The following is a 20973-nucleotide window of genomic DNA, read 5'->3' as shown; positions in this document are numbered from 1 at the left end:
GTCATCCACATCCTCCATCCTCAAAGCCAGCTACTCTGCCTCTCTCTGACTCTGGTTCCATAACCACATCTCTCTAACACTCTATTCTGTCTCCCTTTTCCACTTTTAAGAACCTTTGTCATTATGTTGGACACATCCAGATAATTCAGGATAACCTCCCCATCTCAGGGTCTTTAACAGTAATCACGTAGTCCAATTTCCTTTTCCCATATAAGATAACTTATCCAGTTTCCAAGGACTAAAACGTGGATGTTTCCAAAGATCCATTTTTCTGCCTACTAGAGTATACGTTTAAATTTAAGATTTTAGAGAGAGAGCAAGCAAATGAATAGATTCTGACTCCTATATTATTCAATGAATTACCACCAATTAGCATATTTGACAGTTTGTTCCAGATTTTTTATTTATCAGACCAAACAAGTAAAAACCCCTGAAGGAATTAAAACAATACTATTTTAGTGTGGATTAACTCAACCTAAGATGAGAAATCATTTTTTTTAATAAATTCTGGAGATCTATTTTTTTTTTTAGATTTTATTTATTTATTCATGACAGACACAGAGAGAGAGAGAGAGAGAGAGAGAGAGAGAGAGAGAGAGAGAGAGAAAGGCAGAGACACAGGCAGAGGGAAAAGCAGGCTCCATGCAGGGAGCCTGACATGGGATTTGATCCCGGGTCTCCAGGATATCACCCAGCGCCAAACCGCTGGGCCACTGGGGCTGCCTGAGAAATTATTTAAGAACAAAAATTTACAGGACACCTGGGTGGCTCAGTGGTTGAGTGTCTGCCTTTGGCTTAGGGTGTGATCCGGGTCCAGGGATCCAGTCCCATGTCAGGCTCCCCGCAGGGAGCCTGCTTCTCCCTCTGCCTGTGTCTCTGCCTCTCTCTGTGTCTCTCATGAATAAATAAATAAAATCTTTTTTAAAAAATTAGGAATTAGACTAAGGAGAAGATAGAGTTAACTGTTAAAGGCTTCTCATGTTACCTTGCTTAAAATAGCTGTACAGCTTCAAAAATGCCTACCTCAAAAATGCCCACTGCTTAAAAATATCTATTTAGTTTCCTGATAGAATCAAAAAAAGAAAGGAGTAAATCAATGGTTTTGGTCTCAAATTAGTCCTTGGAAACTACATCAAAAAATAAACCCTAAGACAAGGGTGTCAAAATGATTCATGGGTAAATAAGTTTTCTTAACATCCTGGAGCAACGTGGTATCCACATACAAAAGAATGAAATTGGACCCCTACCTCACACCTCACACACAAAAATGAACTCAAAAAATGGGACACAGACTGAAATGTAAGAAAACTACAAAACTCTTTGAAAAAAATCTGTATGTACAGGGACAGATAACTAGACTTATGATGCGATTATTTGACAATACATACAAATATCAAATAATTATGTTGTATGACTGAATATAAATGTCAATCACACTTAAATAAAAAACAAATTAGTTTGGTTTTTTTTTTAAAGAATTTTATTCATTTATTCATGAGAGACACAGAGAGAGGCAGAGACACAGGCAGAGGGAGAAGCAGGCTCCCTGCGGGGAGCCCGACATGGGACTCGATCCCGGGTCTCCAGGATCATGCCCTGGGCCGAAGGTGGCACTAAATCGCTGAGCCACCTGGGCTGCCCTGGTTTTTTTGTTTTTTGTTTTTTGTTTTTTAAGATTTTCTTTTTAGGTAATCTCCACACCTAACATGGGACTCAAACTCATGACCCTGAAATCAAGAATCACATCCTCTACTAACTAAACCAGCAAGGCACCCAGAACAAATTAATAAAAAATAAAAAAAAAAAAATACAGGGGCACCTGGATGGCTCAGTTAGTTAAACATCTGACTCTTAGTTTCAGCTCTGGTCATGATCTGAGGGTTGTGAGATCAAGTCCCATGTCTGGGAGATGAGCTGCTTAAGATTCTCTCTCCCCCTCTCCTTCTGCCCCTCATGCCTCTCTCTCTAAAAAACAAATAAATATAAATAAATAAATAAATAAATAAAATAAAGGAGTGACTCTTCATGACCTTCTTAGATATAATACCAAAGTCATAAGTATCAATACCAAAAAAAAATTAGATAAATCAGACTTAATCAAAATTTAAAACTTCTGTGTTGCAAATGATGCTCTCAAAAAAGTGAATAACCAACAGAATGGGATAAAATATTTGCAAATAATATATCTTGATAAGGGACCTGTATCTAGATTTTTTTTTTTTTAAATAACAGTTGGGGGGCACCTGGGTGGCTCAGTCAGTTAAGTGTCTGCCTCCAACTCAGGTCATGATCCCATGCTGGGCTCCCTGCTCACCGGCCAGAAGTCTGCTTTTCCCTCTCCCTCTGCCCCTGCCCCCTTCTTATGCACTCTCTCTCAAATAAATAAAATCTTAAAAAAAAACAAAAAAAAAAAAAACTGAATTCTCTTAAAAAAAAAGAAAAGCAAATAATACAATTTTACAAAAGGTCAAAGGATCTGAGGGCACCTGGGTGGCTCAGCTGCTTAAGCATCTAACTCTTGGTTAAGACTCAGGTCACAATCTCAGAGCCCTGAGATTGAGCCCTGCATTGGGGTCAAGCTCCATGTTAAGCACAGAGTCTGCTTGAAAGTCTGTTTCTCTCTCTTTCTCTCTCTGCCCTTCTCTCCCTCCCTCTCTAAAATCAATAAAAAAATATTTAAAAAATACACACACACAGAGGTCAAAGGATCTGAATAGTTCAAATATAAACAAATGGCCAATAAGCACATGTAAAGATGCTCAATAACATTAGCCATCAGAGACACACAAATCAAAACCACAATTAAGACTTTCCTTCACGGGATCCCTGGGTGGCGCAGCGGTTTGGCGCCTGCCTTTGGCCCAGGGCGCGATCCTGGAGACCCGGGATCGAATCCCACATCAGGCTCCCGGTGCATGGAGCCTGCTTCTCCCTCTGCCTGTGTCTCTGCCTCTCTCTCTCTCTCTGTGACTATCATAAATAAATAAAAAGTTAAAAAAAAATAAATAAAAGTCCAAAAGATTTAAAAAAAAAAAAAAAAAAGACTTTCCTTCACCCACTAGAATGGCTACAATCAAAAAGATAATGTGTTGACAATAATGTGGAGAAATTGAAACCCTCATACATTGATGGCAGGAACAAAAATACCACCTTGGAAAAGAGTCTGGCAGTTCATTAATGAAAGGTTAAACACAGAGTTATCACATGATTTGGCAATTCTACATCTAGGAATGTACCCAAGAAAAATGAAAACACATGTCTACACGAAAACTTATACACAAATGTTCACAAGCATTACTAGTAATAACTCATGATTTGAAAAGTGGAAACAGTCCAAATGCCTGTCACCTGACAAAGATGGTGCATTAATAAATAAGAGATGGTGTATCATACAGTAAGGTAGGCAGAGTAATGCTGCCCAAAGATGTCTATGTTAATCCCCAGATTCTGTGAATATGTTACAAGGCAAAAGAATTTTGCAGATGTGATTTAGATGTGCTTACAGTAATCTCTCCTGAAATGGACAGACTGTCCTGGCTGACCCAGGTTGGCCCAATCTAATCAAATGATACCCAGTTTGAGAGAACCACACACATGGTAACACGGGAACTGACAGTGTCATTGCTGCCTTTGAAAATAAAAGAGAAAAAAGGGATCCCTGGGTGGCGCAGCGGTTTGGCGCCTGCCTTTGGCCCGGGGCGCGATCCTGGAGACCCGGGATCGAATCCCACATCAGGCTCCCGGTGCATGGAGCCTGCTTCTCCCTCTGCCTGTGTCTCTGCGCCTCTCTCTCTCTCTCTCTCTGTGACTATCATAAATAAATAAATAAATAAATAAATAAATAAATAAATAAATAAATAAATAAATAAAATTAGAAAATAAAAGAGAAAAAAAAAAAATACAGATGGGCCTACCAAACCTAGAAAAGGCAAAGGAAACAATCTCCCCCTAACGCCTCCAGATGTGAGTACAGCTCTGCCAACACTTTTGCAAATATCTTCTCCCATTCCATAGGCTGCCTTTTAGTTTCACTGATTATTTCCATTGCTGTGCAGAAGCTTTTCATCTTGATCAAGTTCCAATAGTTCATTTTTGCTTTTATCTCCCCTGCCTCCAGAGACATCTAGTAAGAAGTTGTTTGGCCAAGGTCACAGAGGTTGCTGCCTCTGTTCTCCTCTAGGACTTTGAGGGATTCCTATCTCACATTTAGGTCTTTCATCCATTTTCAATTTATTTTTGTGTTTGGTGTAAGAAAGTGGTCCAGTTTCACTCCTTTGCATGTTGCTGTCCCAACACCATTTGTTGAAGAGACTGTCTTTTTTCCATTGGATATTGTTTCCTGCTTCGTCGAATATTAGTTGACCATAGACTTGAGGGTCCATTTCTGGGCTCTCTATTCTGTTCCACTGATTTGTCTGCTGTTGTGCCAGTACCACACTTTCTTGAGGATCACAGCTTTGTAGTACAGCTTGAAGTCCCGAATTGTGATGCCTACAGCTTTGGGGTTTTTTTTTTTTTTTTTTTCTTTTTTTAAGATTTTATTTACCTGAGAGAGAAAAAGAGCAGAGGCAGAGGGACAAGCAGACCCCCTCCCTACTGAGCAGCAAGCCCACCACAGGGCCTGACCCCAGGACCCTGGGATCATGACTTGAGCAAAAGGCAGCCACTTAACCAACTGAGCCACCCAGGTGCCCCTGGTTTTCTTTTTCAACATCACTTTGGCTATTCAGGGTCTTTTCTGATTCCATACAAATTCTACAACTGTTTGTTCTAGCTCTGTGAAAAATGCTGGTGTTATTTTGATAAGGACTGCATTGAATGGGTACGTAGAATGGACATTTTAACAGTATCTGTTATTCCCATCCATGAGCATGGAATGTTTTTGTTTGTGTCTTCTTCAATTTCTTTTAAAAGTGTTCTATAGTTTGTTTTGTTTTGTTTTGTTTTAAAGTGTTCTATAGTTTTCAGAGTAGAGATCCTTTGCCTCCTTGGTTAGATTTATTCCTAGGTATCTTATGGTTCTTGGTACAATTGTAAATGGGATCGGTTCCTTGATTTCTCTTTCTGCTACTTCATTATTAGTGTACATAAATGCAACAGATTTCTGAACACTGATTTTATATCCTACAACTTTGCTGAATTCATTCATCAGTTACAGCAATTTTTTGTGCAGTCTTTCAGGTTTCCTAGGCCAACACCTTGATCTTAGCCCAGTAACACCTGTTTTGGACTTCTGACCTACAGAATTATAATAGATTTATGTTCTTTTAAGCCACTAACCTTGTGGTAACTTGTTATAGCAACAATAGAAAACAAATTTGGCAATAAAAAGAAATAGATTATTGATACATGCTAAAAGATGGGTGCCTTGAAAACATTATGCTAACTGGAAAAAAACCAGTCACAAAAAGCTACAAGTATGATGAAGGTATAATTCTATTTATATGAAATGTCTCTAAAAGGCAAATCTACAAAAAAAAAAAAAGGCAAATCTACAGAGACAGAAAAAGATGAGTGGTTGCAAAGTGCTGAGAGATTTGGAGAAAAGGCGAATGACTGCTAATAGATATGAGGTTTCTTTCTGGAGTGACGAAAATGTTCTGAAATGGATCTTGGTGATCACTGTACAACTCTATGAATACAATAAATACCAATGAATTGTATGATATGTGAATTGTGTCTAATTAAAGCTGCTTTAAAAAAAGTAACCCTGGTTCTTAAAGAACCTAATTTAAAAAAGTAACCTTGGGCCACCTGGGTGGTTCAATGGTTGAGCATCTGCCTTTGGCTCAGGTCGTGGTCCCAGGGTCTGGGATCAAGTCCCGCGTCAGGCTCCCTCCGAGGAGCCTGCTTCTCCCTCTGCCTGTATCTCTGCCTCTCCCTGTGTCTCTCATGAGTAAATAAATAAAATCTTTAAAAAAAAAGTTATTAAAAAACAGAAACCTATATTTTCTTCTTACATTGTCACCAAAATTCTAAAAAAACGTATGATAAAACACACACACGCAGACCCAAAACACTGACCCAAAAATTGGTAGACCTTTTTAACAAAAAGACAATTAAAACAATCCATAAAAATCAGGCAAAGAACTTGAATAGATATTTCTCCAAAGAAGACATACAAATAGCCAATAAGCACATGAAAGGATGCTCAGCATCACTATTCATCAGAGAAATGCAAATCAAAACTACCATAAACTACCACTCACACCTACTAGGATGTCTACAACCGAAATAAAACAAAACAGAAAAAAATAACAAGTTGCTGAGTGTGGAGAAACCAGAACCCTGACACATCACTCGTGGGAATGTAAAACAGAGTGGCAGCAGTTGCGGAAAACAGTTTGGTAGTTCTTCAAAAAGTTAAATGTAGAATTCCATACGACCCAGCAATTCCACTCCTAGAAAAATGAACACAGGGACTCAAATAGAAACTTGTATGCCTATGCTCACAGCAGCATTATTCACAACAGCCAAAAAGTGAAAACAACCCAACTATCCATCAAAAAATGAATGGATAGGGCAGCCCGGTGGCTCAGCAGTTTAGCGCCGCCTTCAGCCCAGGGCATGATCCTGAAGACCCAGGATCGAGTCCCACATCAGGCTCCCCCACAGGAGCCTGCTTCTCCCTCTGCCTGTGTCTCTGCCTCTCTCTCTCTCTCTCTGTCTCTCATGAATAAATAAATAAAATCTTTTAAAAAAATGGATAAACAAAATGCCGTATATAGACACAAATGAATGTTATTCAACCACACAAAACTGAAGTTCTGACACACATCGTAACACAGATGAAACTTGAAAACATTATGCTCAGTGAAATAGGCCAGAAACAAAAGGGCAAATTATTTTATGATTCCACTTACATGAAGTAACTAGAAGTCAAATTCATGAAGAGAAATAATACAATAGGGATACAAGGAGGCAGGTAAAGGAGAGAATAGAGAATTCCTGTTGAATGGTTATAGTTTGGGTAATGAAAACGTTTCCTACTGAAATCAGTGGTGATGGTTGCGCAACACTGTGAGTATAATTAATGCCACTTATTTGCAAACTTAAAAATGGTTTTTAGGTTGGTGGTGACTGAAGTTAATATCATAAGCATGATACACTGTAATTGTCAGATCACTATGTTGCACACCAGAAATTAATATCCTATGTCAACTACAACAAACATAAAGGAGAGGGGAAAAAAGATTTGTAGACTTTAATCCCCATACCACAAATGAATCAGAAAACAGTAGCAGGAGGAAATGTGAACTGCCCATTTTATATACCTTCTATATACCTTTATATACCATCTTCATGGATAGGACCTTTGTCCAAAAACAATCCTTTCTCTTAGTAGTAAACAACATATAATAAGACTGCTTTACGGGCACCTGGCTGTTGGTAGGGTACCTGACTCTTGATCTTGAGTTCATGAGTCCAAGCCTCCTATTGGGCATAGAGCTTATTTTAAAAAAAAGGGGGGGGGGAAGCTGGGAAGACTGCTTTAAGCATTTACTTTTTATAGACAAAATGCAAGGAAACAGGGGCACCTGGCTGGCTCAGTCAATGGAGCATGTGACTCTTGATCTTGCCATTGTGAGTTCAAGCCCCACACTGGGGGGGGGGGGGGGGGGGGAAGGGGGGGGGGACAAATGAAACATCCAGATTGATACACATCATTACTTACATATGTTGAATCCTTAAATATTCTTTCTAAAAAATTGTTTAAGATTTTTTAAATGTTTTATTTAAATTCAATTTAGTTAACATATACTGTATTATTAGTTATGGGGGTACAATTTAGTGATTCATCAGGTGCATATAACACCCAGGGCTGATTCCATCAAATGCCCTCCTTAATGCCCATCACCCAGTGACCCCATTCCCACCCCCACCCCCATCAACACCCCTCCAGCAACCCTCAGTTTCCTAGAGTTGAGTCTCTTATGGTTTGCCTGCCCGTTTTTATCTTATTTTCCTTTTCCTTCCCTCCCCCTATGTTCATCAGTTTTTTTCTTAAATTCCACGAGTGAAATTATATGGTATTTGTCTTTTCCTGATTTTGCTTAGCGTAATTCCCTCTAGTTCCATCCACAAAATTTTATTTTTAAGTAATCTCTATACCCAACATGAGGCTTGAACTCATAAACTCAGATCAAGAGTAGCATGCTTTTCCAACCAAGCCTTCTGACTCCCCTTCTCTTTTTAAAGATTTTATTTATTCATGAGATGCCCAGAGAGAGAGAGGCAGAGACACAGGCAGAGGGGGAATCAGGCTCCCTACAGGGAGCCCAACGTTGGGCTCGATTCCAGGACTCCAGGATCACGCCCTGAGCTGAGGGCAGGCACTAAATTGCTGAGCCACCCGGGGATCCCATATGTGGTAACTTTAAAAAGAACACTGGGGATCCCTGGGTGGCGCAGCGGTTTAGTGCCTGCCTTTGGCCCAGGGCGCGATCCTGGAGACCCGGAATCGAGTCCCACATTGGGCTCCCAGTGCATGGAGCCTGCATCTCCCTCTGCCTGTGTCTCTGCCTCTCTCTCTCTCTCTGTGTGACTATCATAAATAAATTAATTAATTAAAAAAAATAAAATAAAATAAATAAAAAATAAAAATAACACTGATTACAATAATTTATTTTTATGAGAATATCTACCTTGTCCCTCACAGAGGTATTTTTTACTATTTATATTTTTACTATCAACCTGAGCCAAAGGCAGATGCTCAAACGTTGAGCCACCCAGGTGCCCAAGTGTGGTTTGTGTTTTGTTATTTTTTTAAGATTTTATTTATTTATTCACGAGAGACACAGAGAGAGAGGCAGAGACACAGGCAGAGGGAGAAGCAGGCTCCCTGCAGGGAGCCCAATGTGGGACTCGATCCCAGGACCCTGGAGTCACGCCCTGGACTGAAGGCAGCACTAAACCACTGAGCCACCCGGGGCTGCCCCAAGTACTGGTAACTTAAGTGACATGTCTTTTTTTAAAAAGTGCGTGCTTCTCTATATTATGCTTCCTTTATTTTTTTTTTTTACCTCAATTAATTTTACATCAGGACTCATCTTTGTAATCCCTTCATCTGGACTTGGATTACTTCTCGCTGGTGGTATGAATTTTAGTTTTTTGAGGGGATTCCCCTGCAACTGACTTGGCGCTGCAGACCGTCTCATATTCTATTCAGCAGTACCGACCTAAAAAATACCCAAAACACAGATCACCTATGCATCTGATAGAATTAACTCCAAATAGGAAAACAGTTCATCACTACAACCGTATCTTTAAAAATACAGTAAGAGACTAAATATGCCAAAAAGCCTTAAAATATAAGTTTAACAGCCAGTAAGATTTTATTTTCATCACAAAGGGCTCCTGTAAGAAATCGAGGACTTAAGCAGGATGCTGTAAACGTGGGCCCGCATGTTGGAGAATGCCCCGTGTCCCCGAGGCCGCCAGGGCGCAAGCATTACCCCTCTGCGCGCAGGAGGAGCCAGGAGGAGCCGAGGGCCAGCCGCTGACCCCGCCCTCCGCCTTCCGCCCCCCAGCAGGGGGACCCGCCGGGACCCCGTGACACCCGTGGCTCCTGACCGCGCCGCCCACGGTGCCCACACACGGAGGGGGGGTCCCGACCCTGCCCGCCCCGCGGGCCAACTCGGGAGGCCCCGGCAAACAGCCCAGCACCGGGGCGGGAGGGCGAGGCCCCGCAGGGAGGCCCCGCTGGGAGACCCCCCGGCCCGCGGTCGCCCGTCCCTGGAGCCGGTGCACCGCCACGACCCTGCTGCCACCCGGGCCACGCGGGGGGGAGGGGGGGCACCCCACCCGACACCCCCGACCCCGACAACCTCACTCTTCAGCCCCGGCCCCAGCTCGCCCCCCGACCCCTCCCACCCGATGCTCCTGGCCCGGGACCGCACGCTCCAACTCCGGCCCCGACACTGCCTTGACCCCCTCCGGCCGCGCCCCTGACCCCGACCCCATCCCCATCCCCGACACCGACGACCCGGAAGCCGCGCGCCCCACCCCCCCGCACTTTAGCTCTGATCCCGACCCCGACCCCCATCCCTCCCGATCCCCAACCCTGCCCGCCTCGCATTCCCACTCCATCCCCCCACTCCGACTCCCACCGCCCGGCCCCCCCTTCCCCCCGCAGACTTTCGCTCCGCCCCCGGCCCGACCCGCGTTCTAGCTCTGCCCCCACTCGCCCCGCCCCCTTTAGCTCCGCCCCTGACCATGACCGCCCGCAGACTTCAGCTCCGCCCCACCCTCCCCCTTAGCTCCATCCGACCCCGCCCCGCATTTTATATCCGCCCCACCTGCACCCGCATTTAGCTCCGCCCCCACTCGCCCCCACCCTCTTCAGCTCCGTCCCCCCGCCCCCGCCCCCTTTAGCTCCGCCCCCACCCTCCCCTCACACTCTAGCTCCGCCCCCACTCGGCCCCGCCCCTTCCCCTTCAGCTCCGTCCCCCGACGCTCCGCACCCCTCCCCCTCCCCACGCCGCCCCTCCGCCTTCCTTCCCTCCGCCCCCGCAGGCCCCCTTCGGCGCCCCTCCCCACGCCGTCCCGCACAGGCCGCCGCAGCCCCCCAAGCCGCCCCCTCCGAGTACGTACGGGCGAAGATCCCACAGAAGCCGCGCGTCCCAGCAAGACAGCCGGCGCCCGAGGTCCCGTCACCTCCCGGAGGTTAAGGCTCCCGCCTCCGAGGAGCCTATAGCGGGCGAGCCGGCCGCGCACGCGCACTGCCCTCCGCCGGCTCCGCTTGCACGACCTCGACTGCGCATGCGCGTGTCTCTGCGCGGCCCTGTAAGCGCCTGTGGTCCGGGTCAGAGGTGTGGTCCTGCTCCAAAATATTTACTTGGAAAAAATATTTCTTTCCTTATTGATGGCCTACTGTCACTCGCTGTAGGAGCTGAGGATACAGACCTCATCTTAGAGCAGATCACACAGCTTAAATCTGGAACGTCGACACAGGTGTGTTCGCTGCAGGTGGATGATCTGTGCTTGGAGAAACGGTATGCAAAGTACTTGCCCTCTCAGCGCCTAAATCGTGCAGCATGTTAGGAATGAAGTGACTTTAGCAATGTTGTTAAAATAATACAGGCCCTTAAATTGCCTGGCACAAATTGGCAAACTAACAATGGTCTGATACCCTTTAATATAGTGACAAGGCAAGGAAATAGACAGGTCCTAGGCCTTTAATGCAAAAGTATCTCCAGGAGCACCTGGGTGGCTCAGTTGGTTAAGCCTCCGACTCTTGGTTTCAGCTCCTGGCATTGAGACCTCTGAGTTCCCTGCTCACCCACTCATGCTTGCTCTGCCTCTCAAAGAAATAAAATCTGTATTTTTTAAAAAGTATCTCCAAACCGTGTCACTGTATGATCTATGAGAATACTCCAGTTTAATTAAACAAAACACTTAGAAATGCGTGAACAGGGGCATCTGGGTGGCTCAGTAGGTTGCACACTGGACTCTTGATGTCAGCTTAGGTCTTGATCTCAGGGTTATGAGGTCAAAGCCCACATTGGGCATGTTGGCTGTGCAGCCTACTTAAAATATGTGAATACAATTTTCATCATTCAGCTTGATTTTCAAAAGCCATTAGTTCTAGGGGTGCCTGGGTGGCTCAGATGGTTAAGCATCTCATTCATGATTACAGCTCAGGCCATGGTCTCGGGTTTAGAGATCAAACCCCATGTTGAAGGCTAAGCACCAGGCTATTTTTAAGACTCTCTCCTCTCTGTACTTCTCCCCGGTTATACTCTCTCTCAAAAAAAAAAAAAAAAAAAAAGCCATTTACTCTAAAATGTGAAAAATTACAGAAGACTGCTTACCACACTGTACTAGAGAAGGTATGATTTTTAAGATTTTTTATATTATTTTATTTTTAAGGAAATATGCACAGTATGGGACTTGAACTCAGACCTTGGGATCAAGAATCAGATGCTCTACCAACTGCTAGCCATGTGGCCCTGTATCATTTTTTTACAGACTAAATTGTTATAATTTTTTGGTTTTTTATTTTAGCAAAATTAGTGTTTTAAATAAAGATATTGAGTCATATAACAGCAAACATTAGGGTTATTTTTGTACAATAAAGATAACGACAAACAGGGATGCCTGGGTGGCTCAGCGGTTGAGCTTCTGCCTTCAGCTCAGGGCGTGGTCCTGGGGTCTCAGGATCGAGTCCTGCATTGGGCTCCCTGCATGGAGCCTGCTTCCCCCTCTGCCTGTCTCTGCCTCTCTCTGTGTCTCTCATGAATAAATAAATAAAATCTTTTAAAAAAAAGATTAGGACAAACAGCAAAATTATAACTGACAAATATAATCCAAAAGAAGTTTAGTCCTATTCAGAGCACGACAAATAAAATACTTTTCTTTGAAATAGTAAATTTCAAAAGGTTTATTTACAATTTATAGGAATTGTTTATGGGAGAAGAAATCAATCTCACTTTTTATTCTTTCTAATAAAAATTATGAAATATTTATTTTACTTATTTTATGATATTAAATAAAGGTGGGCTGGGAAAAAAAGGCTATGAAAGATATCTGTCACTTTAATGACAAGAATATAACTATTTCTCAATACTAACATATCTTATTACATAAATGAATGGTTTGTAATTTTCTGCATTTCAATCACAAAGTCCATCACTTGCATCCAATGATAAAGAAGATAAATGAGTAAACTATGTAGTGTAAAGGGATCCCTGGGTGGCTCAGCAGTTTAGCACCTTCGTCAGCCCAGGGCGTGATCCTGAAGTCCCGGGATCAAGTCCCACATCGGGCTCCCAGTAGGGACCCTACTTCTCCCTCTGCCTGGTCTCTACCTCTCTCTGTGTCTCTCATGAATAAATAAATAAATAAATAAATAAATAAATAAATAAATAAATAAAACTATGTAGTGTTAGATAATGAAAAGTGGTAAGGAGAAGAGTAAAGCAGAGATGGAAGGTTTTGAAAATCTAGATAGAGTAGCCAGGGAAGGTCTCTTTAAACAAAAGTCCGAAGCAATGATGTCCTCAGGGCCAGTAGGAACAGTCAGAAGATGGTAGCTGGAGCAAAGTGATCTCAGAGAGGAGTAGATGAGGTCAAAGAAATAACAAGGAAGGGTGAAAACTCTGGATTATTGTAAGAACTCCAGCTTTTATTCTACGGCCATGGAAGGGCTTTGAGCTGAGTTGGGAAGCAATCACCATATTTAAGACAAGAGACAATGGTAGCTTGGCATCAGAGGTGGAACAGTTAGTCTAGCTATGTTTTGATTAGAGAAGTCAGATCATAAGTAGAAATACTAGAAGTATGAAAGAAATACAGTAGGGAAGAATGACGAAGGCTTTTTGGTCTGAGAAATCAGAAGTACAGAGTTGCTGTTTATTGAAATTTTTATTTTATTTTTTTAAATTTTATTTATTCATGAGAAACAGAGAGAGAGAGAGAGAGAGGCAGAGACACAGGCAGAGGGAGAAGCAGGCTCCATGCAGGGAGTCTGATGTGGGACTCGATCCTGGGGCCCCAGGATCATTCCCTGGGCGAAGGCAGTGCTAAACCGCTGAGCCACGTGGGCTGCCCTGTTTATTGAAAATTTTAAAAAGAAGATAACAAAGGATAATGACCACAATGGCATGGGGGTGTAGGTAATATCAAGAGCTCAGTTTGAGTTTGTCAAATTTGAGGTGATTAACTAGACATCTGGTGGAGATGTCAAGATGCAAATCTGGGTGTCACAGGACAGCTCTGGATTGGGAATTTAAAGGAATCAATATGTAGGGATGCCTGGGTGGTTCATCTGTTGAGCGGCTGCCTTTGGCCCAGGGCGTGACCCCGGGGTCCTGCGTTCAAGTTCCATATCAGGCTCCTTGCAGGGAGCCTGCTTCTCCCTCTGCCTGTGTCATTGCTTCTCTCTCTCTCTCTCTCTCTCTCTGTCTGTCTATCTGTCTGTCTCTCATGAATAAATGAAATCTTTAAAAAAAAAAAAAAGAATCAACATGTAGAGATGCTATTTAAAGTGGTGACACTGAATGAAGAGAGTGCAATAAAAAAAAATCTTCATTCGGGAGACAGATATCTATGGAAACAAATATTTTGATAAATTTTAGTTAATTTCTTTCCCTTCTTTAATCACTGAATAAGTACTGAAATGTTATCACCATTAAATACTTTTTGTAAGGACATTATCCTGTGTCCCCAGGTTCAGTTAACATTAGACCGATCAGAGGTAAAAGTTTCCATAACTCTTGAGTACTGAGTAATGTATAGAATGCGGAATCATTATATTGTACCCCCAAAATTAATATAACACTGTATGTTAGTTAAGGTTCAATAAAAGAATTGTTTTAAGTTTCTGTAACTCTTAATTTTTAATTAATTTTGGATTAATATTAATTGGTTAATGGTAGTATTGGTTAATTGATTAGCCAACACCAACATAAGAGCTGAACATTTCTCCTAGTGGAAGAGTAGAGAGGAAAGGGGGATTTGGAAACATTCTTTTAGTGTGATTACCCTTCTTTTTTAAGTTGTGTTTATTACATTTGTCTTTATTTCATTTGCATAGCCAGTACACTTCATCAATTTTGGACTGCTACTTTTTACTTTAACTCTACAATAAATATCTGTAATAACATTTCTCTTCTGATTCATACTCCCTTCCACATCACACACATTCTGACTCCTGTATTTCAGAATAGATGAGAGAACAGGAGCCCACCAATGATTTAATTTGTTTGTATCACATAGCAAGTTAATAAATGGGAAAGCCAGGCTCTTCCCCTCAGTGGCCTGTGGTGATTTCTGAAAATGGTTCGCTACCCACTTGACCCAGAAAACCCTACAAAATAGCGCAAATCAAGTTCAAATCTTCGTGTTCACTTTAAGAACACATGCAAAACTAAATCAGGCGATCAAGGGTATGCATATTGGAAAAGCCACCAAGTATGTCGAAGATGTCACTTTGCAGAAGCAGTGTGTGCCATTTTTTTTAATTTGAATTCAATTTGCCAACATATATTATAACACCCAGTGCTGACCCCATCAAGTGTGTGCCATTTCTGTTGCTACAATGGGGCAGGTGGTAGGCGTGCACAGGCCAAACAGTGGGCCTGGGCACAGGGTTGGTGGCCCAAAAAAGAGTGCTCAATTTTTACTGTGCATGCTTAAAAATTCAGAGAGTAATGTTGAACTTACGGGTTTAGATGTAGATTGGTCATTGAGCACATCCAGGTTAACAGAGCCCCCAAGACGCAGCATAGAACTTACCAGGCTTATGATCAGATTAACCCATACGTGAGCTCTCTCCGCCACCTAGAGATGATCCTTTCTGAAAAAGAGCAGATTGTTCCTAAACCAGAAGAGGAGGTTGCACAGAAAGATACCCCCAAAAGAAACTGAAGAAACAAAAACTTACAGCTCGGGAGCAAATTCGGCATAAAGTAAATGCAAATAAAAGTAAAAACAGGAAAAAAAAAATGCAAGGGAGAGCCAGTATTAGTGCCTAGCTTTTATAATTTCTGTTTTTTCTGCCTTTTCATCAAAATGAGTTTTGGAGATAACGTTGTTGAACAATTTTTTAAAGTTCCACATGCTTAGTTTTGGATCATGTTTGTTCTACGTGACTTTGGCTTACCGATGAACTCTTTCTGATTCCTCATTTAAAGGAAATGGACTAAATAAATAAATAAATAAAATTAAAAAAAAATAAAATAAATAAAATAAAATAAAATAAAAAATAAAATAAAGGAAACGGACTTCAGAGGACCCTACTGTTGTTCTAGCAGGGCCAGGTGAAATGTTTAGTCGGAAGTAGCAATTGTACTGTTTCTGGGTTCCCAGAACATTGAAAAGCATCACTCCTAGAGTAGGTAACCTAAAGCAGCTTAAGGTTTAAGGGGGTCCATTAGGCCTGCTTTTAGTTCAAGGCTTTAACAAAATATTCCCAAAGCCTCTCTTAGCAAAGAGACCTTCATTTGGAAATAATATACAGCTTGTCGACTCAGATCATTTCAGAGTCATTAACTTGAAAAAAATATAAAATAAAATAGAAAAGGGGCACCTGGCTGGCTCAGTCCAGAAAGCATGCAACTTTTGATCTCAGGGTCATTAGTTCAAGCTTCACATTGAGGGGTAGACTTTCCTTAAAAAAAAAAAAAAGCATTAACTTGAAAAAATTTAAATACAACTTTTCATTTGGCTATTTTAGTTTTGTCCCTTTGCTTTATTTGTTTTTTCTTTTTTTTTTTTGTCCTTTGCTTTAAAATGAAAGCCAAGGGGTGCCTGGGTGGCTCAGGTCAGGCTGCCAGCTCACTGGGGGTCTGCTTCTGCCCTTTCCCTGGCTCATGCTCTCTCTCGCTCTCGTTCACTCTCTCAAATAATTTTTTTTTTTAAATGATGGGGATCCCTGGGTGGCTCAGCGGTTTAGCGCCTGCCTTCAGCCCAGGGCGTGATCCTGGAGGCCCCGGGATCAAGTCCCACATCAGGCTCCCTCCGGAGCCTGCTTCTCCCTCTGCCTGTGTCTCTGCCTCTCTGTCTGTCTGTCTCTCTCTCATGAATAAATAAAATCTTTAAAAAATAATAAAAAATTTTTAAAAATTAAAATTAAAAAATGAAAGCCAAGCAACTCAGCATTATTTTTCCCAAATTAATACCTCAAAACTTTATTCCATTTAAAACCCATGAATATATAATATGATAAATATACTAACCATGAATTGGGTCATTAAAAAAATCATGCTTCAAGGATACTTAGGCAGCATGAAACAATGCAGCATTGATAAGAAGTTTTTTTTTTTAACTAATTTATTTGAAAGAGAGGGTGTGAGCTTAGATGGGGAGAGGGGCAGAGGGCGAGAATCCCCAGGCGGACTCCTCCTGCTGAGTGCAGAGCCCAGGCTGGGGCCTGATTCCACAACCCAGGTTATGAGGTCATGACCTGAGCTGAAACCAAGAGTCGGACACTTAACCAACTGAGCCATCCAGGCGCCCAAGAACATCTTAGATGTTAAAGAAGTAGACAAAGAACTTAGAATACAACATTCAGAAATACAATTTCCAAGGCAGTCTGTTGTCAAGTGTGGAAGCACAAAAAACCTAACTAGATCCTGCAGACAGAGTCTAGCACCACAAACATCAAGACAAGCTTTGTATGTCACGTGCTGGGAAGGGGGCGTCTTTGGTATGCATGGCTTCTAAGCAATCTCTCTTCTGTTCCCCACCAAACTAAAAAATACTCCTTGCCTATTTCTCACTTCTCAAATCATTCAACAGCATTATGGATTCTGTTTACCTTCACAGACACTCCAAAAAAAAACCCTGCCATCACAGAAGTTATAAACTCTTTCAAACTGCCAAATCTAGTCATTTTTTGATCTCCACCTTTTGAGATCCTTTTGGAGCATTTGGCACTACTTACTACCCCCCAAACCTCAGGTCTCCTTGGGTACTTCAATCTTCTCTGAAATGTGACTTTTTTTCTCATTCTGCTCCCAAACAGCTGACCCTTCCTTCTCCCACTAGAAAGTTTTTCAGAGCAGTAACTGCTTTGTACCAACTTGCACCGTCTAATGGCCTAATATAATCCTAGAGTTATTACAGTATCTGAGAAATATCCCTCCATTTCCATTACCAATGTCTTAACTTAGGATATTACTCTTCATTTGGGTCACTGGATCCAAATTTGGCTGATTATCAGAATCTTCTGAAAAACTTATTATTTTTTTTAAAGAGTTTATTTTTAAAAAACAGATCAGGGACACCTCAGTGGCTCAGCTGGTTAAGCATCAGCCTTCAGCTCAGGTCATGATCCCAGAGTCCTGGAATCGAGCCCCTTGTCCAGTTTCCTGCTCAGTAGGGGGTCTGCTTCTCCCTCTCCTTCTGCCCCTACCCCCTTTTCATGCACATGCACCTCAAATAAATTAAAAAAAAAATGTTAGTAGGTCCTGGGAACCTGCACTTCTGATGACCTCCCCAGATGATTCCTAAATCTGAAAACCACTGATGCACATCAGGGTTCTCATACTGTAGGGTGCATCAAACCTCAGCGGAATCAAGTGCAGGGCTTGCTAAAGTGCACATGACGTTGCTTGGCCTGAGCTCCATGTCTCAGGTCTGGGGTAGTGCCTGAGAGTATACCCGTTTCTAACAAATTCCCAGGTGATGCTGAGCTGCTGGTCTGAGGACCACTCTGAAAATCACTGATTTAGACCTTTGTTTTTAATTGCTTTCTGCTCAGGTTCCTCCCTCTCTAATCCATCCTCGCTGCACCAGAGGAAGTGTCTTTCTAAAGCATAAATCTGATTATGATTAATTTATAGAAAACACCTTTCACAGTCACTGGTTAACAGATGCATCTAAGGGTGGGCCAAATTTGAAAATGCCATTCATATTAACAACAAAAATATTTATTCTTATGGCTGAGCATAGAAAATAAGAAGACCTTTCATAATTTAGCCCCAATCTCCAAGTCCAAGTACACCTTCCCTCCTTCGCCTACCCCACATTCCTGTATCCTACACCAGCCAAAGCAGACTACTCACTGTTCCCTGGCATATCAACTACCATCTCCTTATATTTAAAATTTACCACCACATGCCCCTAACCACCCTGGGAATTATTAGAAATTGGACTATCTTCACTTAGAATCTGTTACGAGACTATTATAAAAGTGTCCCCAGATGAAAAATCTCCCTAAAATCCCCATCAAAATGCTTTAGTAGAGCTACAAATTGGTATAACTCTCTTCTAACTTCCACATTATGTACTTTTTCCAGGCAGTAGAGGTTCTCATTTGAAATAAGATTGCTCTACACATCAAAAAAGAAAAAAAAAATCAAGTACATACTTTATTTAATCTCCAAAAGCTAGTGATGTAGATAAAAGCAGGCAGATTTAGGACCAGAGATTAAAGTTTATTAAAGTTGCACAGCTAATAGATGATAAAGCTGGTTCTCAAATCTAGGCTTTTTGGCGCTAAAGACCTCAAGCATTTAGCATCATGTCCTATCACAGATTTACTTGGTAGATTTTACTGTCTCAAATGAAAGTAAGATTTTATAGAAATCCAGTTCCAATTTCTAAAATAGAGGTTATCAAACTCTTCAGCCTAGAACCCTTTGGCTGCATTTTGCCCTGCACTTGTGTTTTGTTTGGCTCTGACAATGTTACTAATTGCCACATTTGAAAATTGTTTATATAATAATCTAGATTTTTGGCTCCTGTTTAAAAGAATCAGAAGCACATCTGCTAGCATGGCTATTAAATTTTTTTTTAATTTTTATTTATGATAGTCACGCAGAGAGAGAGAGAGAGAGGCAGAGACATAGGCAGAGGGAGATTCCATGCACCGGGAGCCTGACGTGGGATTCGATCCCGGGTCTCCAGGATCGTGCCCTAGGCCAAAGGCAAGGCGCTAAACCGCTGCGCCACCCAGGGATCCCTATTAAATTTTTTTAAAAAAACAGAAAAGAACAGTTTGTGAAGATATGGAGAAATTAGAATCCTTGTTGATGGAAACGGAAAACTGTGCAGATACTATGGAGAACAGTATGGCGGTTCCTAAGAAAAAAATTTTTTTTCCTAAGAAAGTTTATTTTTTTTTATTTTTATTTTTATTTATTTATGATAGTCACAGAGAGAGAGAGAGAGAGAGAGGCAGAGACACAGGCAGAGGGAGAAGCAGGCTCTATGCACCAGGAGCCCAATGTGGGATTCGATCCCAGGTCTCCAGGATCGCGCCCTGGGCCAAAGGCAGGTGCCAAACCGCTGCACCACCCAGGGATCCCTCCTAAGAAAGTTTAAAAGGGAATTACTTACCATATGACCCAGCAACCCTACTTATGTGCATAGACTCAAATGGATATTTGTACACTCATGTTCTTAGTAGCATTATTCATTAGTCAAAAAGTGGAAACTCAAGCATCCACTGATAGATAAATGAACAAAAAATGTGGCATATACATCTAATGATTATTATTCAGTCTCTAAAAAGAAGAAAATTTTCACATCCTACAAGATGGATGAAACTTAAAGGTACTATACTAAATGAAGTTAGCCAGTAACAAAAGATAAATACCACTTACATAATTATCGAGTCAAATTTCATAGAGACAGAAGGTAGAATGGTGGGTGCCAGGGGCTGGAGGAAGAGTAGACTGAGGAGTTGTTTAATGGTATTATAATTTCAGATTTGCAAGCTGCAGAAGTCCTGGATATTGGCTATACAACAACGTGAATGTACTTAACATGATTGAACTGTACAGTAAGAACAAGTTAAGATGGTAAATTGTGTTTTGACCACAAATAATTTAAAGAGGGCAGCCCGGGTGGCGCAGCGGTTTAGCATCGCCTTCAGCCCAGGGCCTGACCCTGGAGACCCAGGATCTAGTCCCACATCAGGCTCCCTGCATGGAGCCTGCTTCTCCCTCTGCCTGTGTCTCTGGCTCTGTCTCTGCCTGTGTCTCTGGCTCTGTCTCTCCTATCTCTCAAGAATTAAAAAAAAAAAAAAAAATCTTTAAATTTTTAAGAGAAACATCTGTTAGAAATAACACAAACTTCTAGCTCAAGGTATATTTTCAATATTATATAACACTAAATTTTTCTATGACAAAGTATCTTTGCAAAACCAAGTTTTTAGCAGTGGTGATAAAAAATACTGTGCACAAAGCATAGTGGAACAGAAAATGATACTGATGGTGTCCAAGTTGATTCCAAAGTTTAAGAAGTTGGCAGTGTTCAGTCACTCATGGTTCTAACAGAAATTTTTAATAAGTTGTTTAGACCTAACTGTTAATAAATGGAAGTTATTGGGTATTTCTTTTGGCTTAGGTGTGCTGTGAAAAAGTTAGTGCAACACTAAGGGGCACCATGAGCTGCAAAAGTATAGGGGGCATCTCTGGCATCAGCAAAAATACACTAAAACCAAAGTCACTTCATTGTTCATTTTCTACCTAAGAAATTCTGTAAATAGTTATATACGAAAGCGAAAAAACATACAAGCATACA

At 41.8% G+C, this 20973-nt stretch overlaps 1 protein-coding gene across 1 annotated transcript in view; it reads right to left on the bottom strand.

The window, feature by feature from the left end:
• Positions 1 to 10686, bottom strand: part of RAD54B (RAD54 homolog B) — a 94593-nt gene extending 83907 nt beyond the window's left edge. Inside the window, exons 1-2 of the mRNA XM_041768551.1 lie at positions 10594 to 10686; positions 9024 to 9179 (exon numbers count right to left, since the gene is read on the bottom strand). Of these exons, the coding sequence (XP_041624485.1) occupies positions 9024 to 9158 (135 nt within the window). The 5' untranslated portion in view covers positions 9159 to 9179; positions 10594 to 10686. The remainder of the gene's footprint in view (positions 1 to 9023; positions 9180 to 10593) is intronic.
• Positions 10687 to 20973: the final 10287 nt, after the last annotated feature.

This window comes from Vulpes lagopus, chromosome 9, assembly GCF_018345385.1.
Source record: "Vulpes lagopus strain Blue_001 chromosome 9, ASM1834538v1, whole genome shotgun sequence".
Lineage (NCBI taxonomy): Eukaryota > Metazoa > Chordata > Mammalia > Carnivora > Canidae > Vulpes > Vulpes lagopus.
This window is presented reverse-complemented; position numbering and strand designations above follow the sequence as displayed.